This window comes from Phyllostomus hastatus, unplaced genomic scaffold (genome assembly GCF_019186645.2).
Source record: "Phyllostomus hastatus isolate PE091 unplaced genomic scaffold, TTU_PhHast_1.1 phas_contig_198, whole genome shotgun sequence".
Classification (NCBI taxonomy): domain Eukaryota; kingdom Metazoa; phylum Chordata; class Mammalia; order Chiroptera; family Phyllostomidae; genus Phyllostomus; species Phyllostomus hastatus.
In genome coordinates, this window is record NW_025333715.1 from 3,817,592 (window position 1) to 3,830,169 (window position 12,578).

Here is a 12,578-nt window from a genome sequence, read left to right on the forward strand (position 1 = left end):
CCGAGTCATCCACCCTCCCCGTGCTGCAGCGTCCTCGTCCAGAAGTTGGGGACACTGGCCACGGCCACCTCACCGGGGGGTGCGAGGGTCCAAGGGGTTAATACAGGCAGAGCGTTTGAGATGGTGCTTGTCTGTCATTAACGTTCTTTTACCTGCTGTTATCATAGGTAAACCCAATTCAAGAGACTCGTGGCTCAATCTAAATGTTTAATTACTATTGTCAGACGCTTAAATAAACCACAGTGAGGGCCACCTGCACGCTAGCAGTGTGGGGAACTCGGACGAGCGCCTGTCGTCATCAGCGGGCGGTGCTCACGGGGAGGCCCCCACGCAGCCGCATCGAGGGGCCGAGGAGTTGTGTGGCAGTCACGCAGGCGGCAGCGGCTCCACACACGTGACACTGGTGGGCTCATCACTCTCTCGTCCGAGTGTCTGGAGAGGGCCGTCCTTGACAATCTCTCAGCATAGCTTCGAGTTATTTCGAGTCCCGATATTTTACAAACACAAAACAAAAAAACCGCTGGCTTCGCAGTGTCCGCCGTCCTCCCCTCAGAGAGCCGGCGGGCCCCCGGTTCGCCGGGTGGGAGTGACCGGGGCCGCGGACCAGCCCCACTCCCTCAGCGGGAGCGCCGGCCGGGCCTCCGTGAGGCGTCTGCGGGCTCGTCCTGCTGGGTCGGCGGAGGGGTGGGACTTGGCGTGGAGGCCGCGTGCAGGGCGGCGCGTGTCAGCCGCATGCGTGGCGAGGGAGCGCGCGTGGTCAGAGGACGCCCCTTGGGGAGTAAGGAGAACAAGTCTCAGATTGAGCTGGTACCGCCGCTGCGCAGCCGGGGGGACAGGGAAGCGTCCCTAAGACACCTGTGGGGGTGCACCCCCGCTCCCGGCCACCGACGGCTCCCCGGGGCCTCGCCTACTGGCCAGCCAGTCAGCAGCTCGGGACGCTGCGGGCTTCTGCCTCTCCGGGAGCCTGGCCGGGAGAGCCGGCCCCGAAGGCCGTTGTTGCCATGACGCAGCTATTTGTGTTTGGAACCTGGGCGCAGGTGGTGTTTCCACCCCGACTGCTTTGGCTGGACGCCTGCCAGCGAGACCTCGGCGTGGTGTTTGTGGTGCGGCAGCGCTGGCCTCCGCCGGGCCGACCCACCGTGCGCAGGGCAAGGGCGCAGCCGCTCGGCCTCGCGGAAGGCAGGAGCCTGGCCGTCCCACAGCGAGCTCCCACGGCTCCCAAATTATTCATCAGCCCATTAGAGCTCGAGTGCCATGAATTATGAAAGAGGGCTGTTCCTGCTAGAAGTACGGTCAGCCATGCCTTTGTTCTCTGTCCTTTATCGAGTCCCAGTGTTTCCAGGACGCAGACAGTGTAACTGAACATTGAGTACAGAACGGGACGCCGAGGCAGCTTGCCCGACCCTCTGCTGCCAGCGTGGCCCTGGGGGGGGGGGCGTTGTGGGGCTCTCAAACCCGCACGTGCGACCCGAGGGCGCTCTCATTGAGGGACGCGGAGGGACCAGGGTCTCAGGGTTGGGAGAGACGGAGCAGGGGGCAGAGTTCAAGTACAAGCATCGAGAACTAGGGTCTGGAAACCAGGACATTAGAAGGTCAGTCAGAATTTGGGGACGAGGCCTGGAGACTGCCGTTTTGAGTAATTCAGTCATTTTCTTAAAATCCGATGCCACTTGGTTCCAGCGCTTTGGTTTACGTGAAGGAACATTTTACTTCCTTAAACAGTGACACTAAATCTGCAAAGTCCTGAGTCCCCGCACCTCGGGGTTTTGAAGACCCTGGAAGTTCCAGCCTCCCCCGGCCCCAGCCCAGTGCCCCACTCGCGCCCCCCCCACCCCCCACCCCCCCGCTGCCTCATCCAGCACCCTCCGGGGGACTGTGCAGCCCCCCACCCCCAGGCCGTCCCTACGTCCTCACCTCCCTGGGCTTCTGTGCCCAAGTCCCCCGCCCGCAGGAGCAGGGACTGAATGTGTCCCCCACCACCGGCCCCGTGTCCTCCCCGAAAGGGGCCAGCCCCTCACAGGGACTTACAGAGCATGTTTCAAATTCCTCGTTGAATCGGTCTTAGATCTTTCCCCTGGGCCCCTACAAGTAAGTCCCTCAAATGGTTTAAGGTAACTCTCAGGCCCACACACACCCCACACCTCTCAAACCCCCTTCTCTGGGGCGACGTCAGGCCACTTCCTTGCCTGGGTCTCCGCCCCTAACAGTCACGGCTGGCCGTTCCTCCGGGCAGGGCCCGCGGCTCCTGGCCCCCACCAGTCCACTTGGGAGGGGGTCCAGGGGGAGGCCCCTGGCCAGCTTTTGGCTGGGGTCCAGACGCGCTTGGGACACCACACGTCTTCCTGCCGCAGAGAAGGCTGGTGTGGCGACATTTGTCCGTGCTGACCCTCTTGCCAGAGAAGGCAGAAGCCACATTCGGGAATTCTGCTCTCTCTCTGTCACCCACGTAAAGTCACAGTGTCTGTCTCCAACAGCAGATTCCCCCTTCCCTCTTTCTCTGTTTCTACCGGGGAAAAGGGTGTGTTTGTTCTTACCGCCCCTCACCCAGGCTTAGCTCATCAGGGTCCTTGCCTTTTTGTTTTATATTCATCTTTTCTTAAGATTGTGTTTATTTTTAGAGAGAGGGAAAGAGAGAGAGAGGAACATTGGCGTGAGAGAGCAACACCGATCCGTTGTTTTCCGTACGTGCCCTGACCGGGAATCAAACCCGACACTCTCTGGTGTGCGGGGTGGTCCTCCAGCCACCTGCATCGGGGCAGGCATCCTGGGCTGCGGTCTCTCGCTGAGCGCACGGACCGGACTGGACGCTGAGCGGCAGTCGAGCCGGCCTCTGGGCGGCAGCCGTGTCGGGGTGCTCAGCTGGTTGAGGTGTGGATGGACCCAGGAGGGCGGCGGCGCTCTGAGTCTGCGGGTCCGGGCCGCGGCTCCAGCCTGAAGGAGCCTCCGCGCTGGGTCCGTCTCAGCAGTCCGCAGCTCCGAGTCCTGACCCCAGAGGCTGATTCCCATCACTTACGTGGAGTGGAAGTTACAGTTAGGACTGAAGCCGTGTCCCGTGGCTCGAGGGACAGGGACGGCCGACAAGGAGGGGGTCCTCGGCTACGGCCAGTTCCCAGGCCCGGCAGCGTCCCGTGTGACGGCCCGACTCGGCAGGACCGGGCGCCGCAAAGAGGAGGCACCTCACCCACAGCGGGCAGCACCTAGAGAGGCCGTGGGCTGTGGGGATAGGCTGGGTTTGCTGCAGTGGCAGCATCCCCCGATCTCAACACAGCCGAGAGTGCAGGTGGTCTTCCGTCCAGACCACCTGGCCTCTGGAGGCACCTCGGTCGGTCGTGCAGATAAACAGAGGCTCCCCTGCCCAAGGCTGCCACCCCTGGAGATCGGTGGAAGAAGGGCCAGGCGAGCGGCACACTGTGGCCGGGACTTGCCCCCTGTCTGCCGGTCTCACCGGGCGGGCCCGGGGCTGCCTGCCCCTTACAGGGGGTCCTCCGGGGTGCTGTCGCCGCAAGCCCGGCATGGGTGGGCTCAGCGAGGTCCTCTGGAGTGCCTGTTCCGCTCGTGTCTTGCAGGTACTTGGACGAGCCGCTGGAGCTGAGGAGCAGCTCCTTCTCCAGCTGGGATGACGGCGCGGACGCCTACTGGAAGAAGAGCGCCAGGGACCCGGACGCGGCCCCGAAAGCCTCAGGGCCCCCGGACAGGTGCAAGGGCCTGGGGGGACGTCTCCGGGCTCGTGGCCGAGTTCATTCCTCTACTTCAAGGGTGTCCGTGGCGTCCGGGGCTGTTTTCTGACCTTGCTTTTCCCAGGGGGTGCTGTAGGTGGAACTGTGCAGTGACCGGTCTGTCGCGGCTGTCTGACTTTCCTCGGTGCCTCTGGACTCGCGCATGTGCTTGCGCTCCTGCCTCTTCATCGTCCAGTCTGTTTCCCCGTTCACTGGGCAAAGAGCCGCCTCCGGTGTGGGGGCGTTGTGGGTGGAGGACTGTTTAACTCCTCGTCCAGGCCGGGGAGCGCTGATAGTGCAAGGTGACACTGTCGGGTCACCTTGGGACAGCAGGTGCAACCAGGGCTCGTCCTGGGAGACTGGGGCGCGCATGCGCCCGACTGGCCCTGCGCTCCGCCCCCCGTAGTGTGGAGCCGCGTCCAGGCGCGGGCGGCGCGGTCAGCATTTGCTCGGCGCCGGTGGGGCTGAGAGGGAAACAGCGGGCCCGTCTGACAGGGAGACGCCCTTCCGGTGTTGGTTTTTTTCAGGCATGTGTTGATTTTTTTTTACTAGAATTTTCAGGCTTTTTAAAAGCGACCTGTTCACTTTTTTAAAAAAGTGAAGTGACGTGTGTACACATTATAAATAAGAATCACGTCTGCCTCATCTCATGTTAGTGTACCCCCTTTTGCTGGGGTTTTGTGTGTGCGTGTGTGTGTGCGTGTGTGTGCGTGTGTGTGTGTGCTGAGAACGCAAGACCTACCCCCTCGGTCAGTCGCCAGCGCGGACCGCCGTGGTGGTGGCTGTGGTTGCCACGCCGGGCCTCTCGGCCCCAGAGCCCGCCCGCCTGGGGAACGCGGACGGCGCCTCAGACCGACGTCTGCCCGTCGTCCCGACCCCCGCCGCCGCTCCGCTCGGTTTTCCACAAGTCTGATTTTTAAAAGGTGCTGGGTCCTACTTAGAGATGCGCCACGTGGTGTCTGTCTTTCTCTGGCTCATGTAGCTGAACACAGCGTCCTCCAGTGCACCCACATTGTCACAAGGGGCCGGGTTATTTTTTACGACCAAACAGCACCCACTGTGCGCGTGCGTGCGCGTGCGTGCGCGTGTGTGTTGTGAGCGTGCGGGTGCACGCGAGGACCCGTCTGCCCTACCCTGCCCCTGCGGACAGACACTCGGGCGTCTCCGCGCCCTGGCCGTCGTGAGTCGTGCTCCAGCGAGCGGGGGACGGCAGCGTCTCTCCAGCACACTGACTGCGTCCCCTCTAAACATACACCCAGAAGCGGGGCCCCTCGCCCTGGGATATTTTCTGGTTTTTCAGGGCCCGTCAGACGGGTTCCCCAGCGGCCGTCCCAGTGCACGCCCCAGCAGCAGGGTGCGGGGCTCCGTCCCTCCCGGGCCCCGCGGCACTCAGCTCTGCCTTTTTTTTTTTGACGGCGGCCGCCACCGCCGCGCCAGGCCTGGGGGCGCCCCTTGTGGCGTGGGCTTGCACGTGCCAGGTGACCAGGGCGTGGGGCACCCTTCTGCGTGTGTGTGGGCTGTGACCCTTCTTCTCAGAACTGCTTTTGCCACATCCCGGAAGTTTGGGCGTGTTATGTTTCCGTTTTCGTTGGTTTCAAGACATTTTTAAAATGTCTCCTTTGGCCCTGTGGTTGCTGGGGAATGTGTTAATTTCTCTACAGATTTGTGAGTTTTCCAGTTTTCCCCCTGTTGTTCATTTCTACTTTTATATACTGTGGTTGGAAAAGATACTTAACGTGATTTCGGTCTTCTTAAGTTCGTTCGGACCTAACACACGACTTAAACGTGTTCTGGGCCCTAGCACGTGGCCTATCCTGGAGATCGCTCCCTGTGTGTGCGCGCCCGGGACGCGTGTGCTGCTGCCTTGGCACGGACTGTCCTCCACGCATCTGTCGGTCCGTCCGGTCTGGTGTGCGGCTCGGGCCCAGCGCCCCGCACCGGCTTTCCGTCCGGGCAGTGTGTGCGGGCTGGGAGTGGGGCGTGGGGGTCATTGCCACTGCAGCGCTGTCTTCGTCTCCCTGCGTCTCCCTGCGTCTCCCTGCAGACCCCCCAGACTTTGCTCGGCGCCCTCGGGAGCTCCCGCAGAGGGCGCGTGGGCGTTTACCACTGCTGTCTTCTCCTGATGAATTTGCCCTTTATCCTTATTGGACGACCTTTGTCTCTTGTTACAGTTTTTGGCTTAAAGTCTGTTTTGTCTTAGATAAATACGGCTGCCCTGCGCCCCTCTGGTTTCCACTCACATGGAGTGTCTTTTTCCGTCTCCTTCCTTCCAGCCTGCGCGTGTCCTCAAAGCTCAAGGAGTCTCTCCGGGCAGCAGTGGGTGTGTCCTGTGTTTGCTCAGTCCTCACCTGGGGGCGTGCTCTTGGATTGTGGAGGGGGAGGGGAGGGGGAGGGGAGGGGGAGGGAGGGAGGGGGAGGGGAGGGGAGGGGGAGGGAGAGGCACCACAGCCGGGACCACACCCACAACCCAGGCCCAGGCCGAGCCCTGACGGGAATCAAACCCACTACCTTTGGTTTTTGGGACACATTCCAACCACCTGAGCCACACCCACCAGGCTTGTTTTGTTTGTTTGTTTGTTTGTTTTATCCATTCAGCCACTCTGTCTTTTGACTGAAGAATTTAATCCATTTACATTTAAAGTTACTATTGATTGGTAAGATTACTATTGCCATCTCTTTATTTTCTACTCACTTTGCAGTTTTCTTACGCCTTGCTCTCTCGCTGTCCTTGTGATTCCGTCCCTTTCTCCTCGTCTTTCCCGTACCTGCTGTAGGTTCCGTGTCTGCATGCCCCGAGGCTGGCGTCACACGTGGTTGCAGCAGCACGCTCTAGGCCGGTGACCACCTCACTTAGATTACGGACACAAACTCTGCCTTCCACTCACCCCACCCGCGTTTTATGTTTTTGATGTCCCAGTTTGCATCTTTTTATATTGCGCATTCGCTGACAGCCTATCCTCTAACACACTGTTGTTGCTATAGTTATTTCTACCATTTTTTTTCTTTTAACCTTTATGCTACAGTTAAGCGATTTACACACCACCATTATGGTATTCTGCGTGTGACTTTACCGGTGAGTTTTACACTTCGTGTATTTCACATTACTAATGAGCAGCCCTTCCTTTAGGCTTAAAGGACTCCCCTTAGCGTTCTCCTGAGACGGCCGATGATTTGGCGGCTCTCCTCCCCGCCCGCGAGGCCCTGCCGAGAAGCCGCTGGCAGCCGTCCCGGAGTTCCCGGCACGCCCCTTCGCTCTCGCTGCTCTCAAAGTTCTCTTTGTGACTTTTGACAGTTTTATTATACCGTGTCCTTGGATTGAACCTGTTTGGAGATCCAGGAGCTCCGTCTGCCTGGGTGTCCTCCTCTGTCCGGGCTGGGGAAGCGTCCTGCCGTCGGGTCTTTAGACCCGCGCTCCGTCCTTCCTCCCTCCTCTTCTCCGTCGTAGCGGTCGTCTGCTCAGTGGTGTCCCGGGATTCACTTGGCTTCTCCACTCTCGTTCTTCCCTTCCTTTCCGACGAGGCAGTTTTACACAAGCTACCTTTGGGTTCACAGGGTCTTCCTTCCGCCTGGATACATCTGCTGTGGGTGCTCTCTGCTGCGGTTCTCGCTGTGTTCTTCAGCCCAGGGGCGGGGGTTGTGGTTTTTTTGGTCCTGCTTTGTGATTTCTGTCTCTCTTGCACTTCTCTGTCTATGTGTGTATTAATTCCAGGTTTTGTTGAGTTGTCTCTCTGCATTCTTGTAGTGGCTGAGCTTCCTTGCAACGAGGATTTTGAATTCCTTGTCAGGCGGCTCCCTGGGGCCGGTCACTGGAAAGGGACTGTGTTCCCCTCCTGGTGTCACCGTCCCTTGATCTCTCTCATTCCCGGAGTCCTGTCCGGGGACGGCCCCTTCGGCGTGACCCCGCCGGGCTCCCGGGGCTGTCTCAGACTTCCTCTGTGGACGCCCCCCGCACGCTCCCTGCCCCCTTCCGGGTGAATCCTGAAGACGGTGCGCCTTCTCTCGGCCCCGCCACGCCGGCCGGGTGCCGGGAGCCTCCCGTGTGTCTCCTCGGGCGGTGCCGCAAGTGCTCGTGCCGTGATCTCTCTCCCAGCCGCGCAGCACTGGGCTGGCTGTCTGCACGTGCAGGGAGCTGGCTGGGGCGGGGGGGCTGCGTGGGGGAGCTCGCAGAGCGCTGGACGGCCCCCGTGGGCCAGTTGGGAGCTCCGGAGGGAGTGTCCTGGCAGCCTGTGGGCGGCCCCTTCGTGGAGTCTGCAAGGAGCTTAGTAGGACCATGTGCCCTTGATGAGTTCCCAGCCCTCCGCCACGTCCCACACAGTGGGTACCTGGGGAAACCAGGCACCCACTCACCGCCCTCCCCCTCGCCCCCAGGCGGGCCTCTCTGGGCGCCGCGCGGTGCCGCGTTGGGGGGGGGGGTGACGTGGGCAAGGAAGCCCATCTCTTCCACCTTCCTTAACGTGCACGGGCTTGGCCGTTGGGCCCCAGCGGTGCGCTGGGCGCCCCTGCCGGCCGCCTGGGCTCCCACGGAGGCACCCTCCCCTGGGGGGTGTCAGAGTCAGTGCTCCGCCGTAGCAGGGTGGCGGTGGAAGCTCCCCCTCCGCCAGCTGGCTGATGTCGCTCCTGTCTTGGCTGTTTCCGATTGCAGACCTACTACTCGCCGCAAGCCGGACTACGAGCCGGTTGAAAACACAGATGAGGCCCAGAAGAAGTTTGGCAACGTCAAAGCCATTTCATCAGATATGTACTTTGGGAGACAGGCCCAAGCTGAGGTGAGTGTCGGAGAGTTCCGCACGGGTCCCCGGAGCGGGGCCCGGGGGCCATGGGAACAGGCGGTGGGCGCCGCGTGGGCGGGAGGCCCCTGACCCCGGGAGCAGGAGGAGGACCCACACCCGGGGCTTCCTGACCCCCCACCGCACCTCGCTGCCCCGGCTGGGGGAGTGGCCGGAGGGCGGGGACTGTCTCCTCTGCGTCTCTTCCCCCGTCCTCGGTGTTCTGAGTAGCCGTCAACCTCTTTTCAATATCTTTTCACTATCCATTCGATATCTTTTTAATAAACCCACGGCGACTTTGACACAGCTGTGATGCAATAATTCCTAAGCGTGGTTAAGTGACGTGTGTAGGTGTATTTTGGAGGGTGGATGTATTTACTTCGGATGGCCGCGTCGCTCCTCGGAGACGGCAGTGCGCCGTCCTGGCGGAGTCCCGCTGAGAGGAGACCCTGGGTGGGAGTGGGGGGCAGGCTCCCTCCCCGGCCCGAGGCGCCCGTGCGCTCGCCGGAGCTCCTGCAGTTCTGGTGCGCAGCCAGGCTTCCCGGCCCATCCAGAGACATCTTTGCTGAGGCGTGCTGATTAGACTTGGGGGCAGTGGAACGTTCACCGCATTTCAGAGGGTTCGGAGCGAGCCCCGACCGGCGTGACTCGGTCGGGCGGCGGTGGTTCGATTCCCTGTCAAGGGACACGCCTGGGTGGCAGGTTCGGTCCCCGGGCAGGGCGCACACGGGAAGCAGCCAGTCAGTGTTTCTCTTTCTCTTTCCCTGTCCCTTCCCAGTTCTCTAAAAATAAATACATAAAGTCTTTTTTTAAAAATGCACGGAGTGTCGCTAGGCTTTTCCCCAACCCCTGAAGTCTGCCTTGCTTTGAAGCTGACCGCACTGGAGCTCAGTCACGGAACACAGAGTGGGTGTGGGGGGGCTTCCTGGAGCGGCCCCCCCGGAGGTGGCTTGTGTCACCCTGCGTGTCCCCTCACACTGACCTCGGGCCCCGGTGGGGGTTGTTGACCCGCCTGCCTCCCGCCGGCCCTGCCGTGGGGCGGCCTCCGGCAGCTGTCGGGGGCGTGAGCGAGCCCGCGGGACACACGGGAATGGCCGGTCGCCGCGGTGCTCTCTGTGAGCCGCTCGTGGTGGCTGGAGCCTGACGTTCGCTTCTCCCGTCTCGTCCAGTACGAAACCCGGGCGCGGCTGGAGCGGCTTTCCGGGAGCTCGGCCATAAGTTCGGCCGACCTGTTCGACGAGCAGAGGAAGCAGGCGGCAGGTAGGCCGGGCGGCCCCGGGGGTTGGTCTGCGCTGTGTCCGTGGGGGGACGCGCTTGCTCCGCAGCGGACTCCGCGCTTGCCCGGGGCCGTCGCAGCAACCCCGGTCCGGTCCGAGGCCCTCGTCTCCTCCGCAGGCGGGCAGAGCCCGAGCTGCTCTTCCGGGCTTTGCCCGTGCGGGGGCCACGCCTGCGATTAAGCAGCCTCCCCCGGGCTGCCTGACAAGCCACCTTCCTGACACAGTGTCACAGACGAGTGTTCCCGGCACAGTGGGAACGCGGTGCCTGACCCGGGGTGGGGGGGCGTCACGCTGACCACTCCCTAACCCGGAGACCTTGGACATTGCACGTCGCTTTCAGCCTCAGGCCCCTCTGGAAAGTGGGTGCACGGAGGCTGAAACGGAGTCCTGCTCAGAAAGGGCCCCTCGGGGTCTGGCACGTAGTAGGTCCTCCCGGGCCCCTCCCGGGCCCATCCCTTCGGGCAGGGTCGAGGGGGGGGCCACCCCACAGGGAGGGGAAGGGATGCTGCGCACACAGAAAGCACAGGTGTCCGTCCGCTCTTCCCTGAGACCCCCTCGTCGGGTCTTGGGCCAAGCACCTGGAGGAGGAAATAGGCGTCCAGAGAGGGTAGGAACCTCTCCAGAGGCACACGGCTTGGACGGTGGCCGTGCCAGCAATGACCCCGCGGCGGTCTGCAGACCCCGAGCCACATCTGCCCCGGGGGGGCGTGCAGCTGGCCGTGCCCGCAGGACGGTGGGGCTGGTGCCGGACCCCGCGTCCTGACCCCACTGCCGGTCCCCTCCCTGGGCCGCGTGTGCTGCTGGGGGCGCAGGGGCGGGGCTGTGAGATCTGGAGTCCCCGAGCGCCTGGCCCCGGCCATGCTGCCAGGGCGGAGCGACAAGCCAGCGTCCGCTCTGTGTGCAGGGAGCTACAGCCTCACGAGCGTGCTGCCCACCGCGCCCGACATGGCGCAGCTGAAGCAGGGAGTGCGGTCCGTGGCCGGGAAGCTGTCCGTCTTTGCCAACGGCGTCATGACTTCGATTCAGGTGAGCGCAGTGCGAGCACGATCTCACTGTGGCGGTGGGTTCGCGTTCCCGCCGGCCCGAGGGCCGGAAAGAGTGTGTGTGTGTCACGCATGTCGCAGCAGTGCAGCCTGGACCACGGCGCTGGTGGCGTGGTTTCTGGCTACAGAGCTCCTTCATGTCCCTGGGGGAGCCGAGCCCCCAGCAGTCCTTCCGAGTAGGTGACATCCCTGATCTGTAGACGGTTGTCCCCATTTTACAGCCCGCCCCTTTCTCTGTCCCCTCCTGTGGCTGAGGACTCGGGCCCCAGCCGGGCTCTTCTGGCGCTCCGCTCCGGGGACCCCTGCAGGGTTGGCCCCCAGAGTTCCCGCCCCTGGTCGCACACACTTGCCCCCCTCCCGGGGCTGAGCCCCTGGCCTGCACTACCGTGCCCCCCGCCCCAGCCCCCGCCCTGTACAGTCCCCCCCCCCGCCCCGCCCCGGGCAGCTGCAGCCGAGCGGCGGGGCCAAGGGGCCCCGCACAGGGTCTGTGACTCTGCCCCGGGCTGTCTCCCCTCAGGACCGCTACGGCTCGTAACCTGACGCCCTGCGCGTGGTGGAGGCTCCCCTCTCCGGAGAGCCCGCGGCCAGCACGCGGACCGCAGCGAAGACCGGCCAGTTTTGCGGATCGTTTTGCTGCCTTCTCACGGGGCCTCTGTCCTTCGCTGACGTGTGGCGGTCCTCTTGATGTCGTAGAAGCTTTACTGTCATTTCCGTTCCGTGTTCCTTCCTGCACACGCCCTCCCTCTGGTGTGTCCATGCGTGTCCTTGCCGTGTTTTCTTGGAATCCTTAGTTCCAACAGTGGGGGGCCGGGAGACACAGGCCCCTCCTACCTCTCCAAGGACAGGGAGCCTTTGTGGGGGTCTCTGAGTGCACGGCCTGCAGGCCGGGGGCCCCCGGAGTCAGCTGACACCAGGCAGGCCTGGGGGAACACAACCCACAACACACATTTCATTAAAAGCGGAGCAAAGGATAAAAACGAAAGACCAGAACTGACCAGTGTCCGACGGGATGTATTGCTGCCTTTACCTTTCCACCCACGGAGGGGGTTTCAAAATGATGCTTAAAGGTGCCTGTCCCCTTGTAAATGGTCTCCTGTGTGTGCCCTGTCCACTCAGAAATAATCTCCGGGGAGCGCCACCACCGACCTGAGCTTCTGCGTGGCCACGAACGCTGGCCTTCGGCGAGGCCCCCCGTGCGTTTGGGGACCGGCGGGGTGCACGGGACTTGGGGGGGCTGCGGGGACCCACGGAAAACCCTTCAGTGCACAAGGAAACAGTAGTTGTGATCGGGTAGTTCTGCCAGTATTTTTTTATCTTAATCTTAGTTTTTAAAAAATTAACAGAATGTGTATAAACAAATAAAGAAGCGTAATCTGGCTGTGTTTTAGACAGCTCTAGAATATATTGTTCAGAGGAGTAAAATGTATTTGAAATTTGATGAACCAGAAATGCGGTTTCAACGGAATATTTTGTGAATCTTTCTTAAAAGCTCCAATCTGTAGACTTCTAAATAAACAGCTGCCACAGACGCATCGCCAGCTTTTCTCGTGAGTGGGGCCTCGGGCTGTGACCGTGACGCAGGTCCGAACGAGGCCGTGGTTCCCCGTGGATCTGCGTTTCCTGCATGTTTGGGTCACTAACGGAGAGGCGCAGTGGCAGCGGGGCGGGGGGGCTGCCATGGCAAGATACCCCTGACGGGGGGCTTCAGCAGCAGAGGGTGTGACCCCGCTGAGCTGGAGGCCAGAAGTCCGAGGGCACAGTGCCCTCCGACGGTCT

At 62.1% G+C, this 12,578-nt stretch overlaps 1 protein-coding gene across 1 annotated transcript in view; it reads left to right on the forward strand.

The window, feature by feature from the left end:
- The window catches only part of ARFGAP3 (ADP ribosylation factor GTPase activating protein 3), a 41,008-nt gene extending 28,674 nt beyond the window's left edge, over nt 1-12,334 (forward strand). The window contains exons 12-16 of the mRNA XM_045835087.1: nt 3,567-3,695; nt 8,359-8,482; nt 9,652-9,742; nt 10,664-10,785; nt 11,320-12,334. Of these exons, the coding sequence (XP_045691043.1) occupies nt 3,567-3,695; nt 8,359-8,482; nt 9,652-9,742; nt 10,664-10,785; nt 11,320-11,337 (484 nt within the window). The 3' untranslated portion in view covers nt 11,338-12,334. The remainder of the gene's footprint in view (nt 1-3,566; nt 3,696-8,358; nt 8,483-9,651; nt 9,743-10,663; nt 10,786-11,319) is intronic.
- Nucleotides 12,335-12,578: the final 244 nt, after the last annotated feature.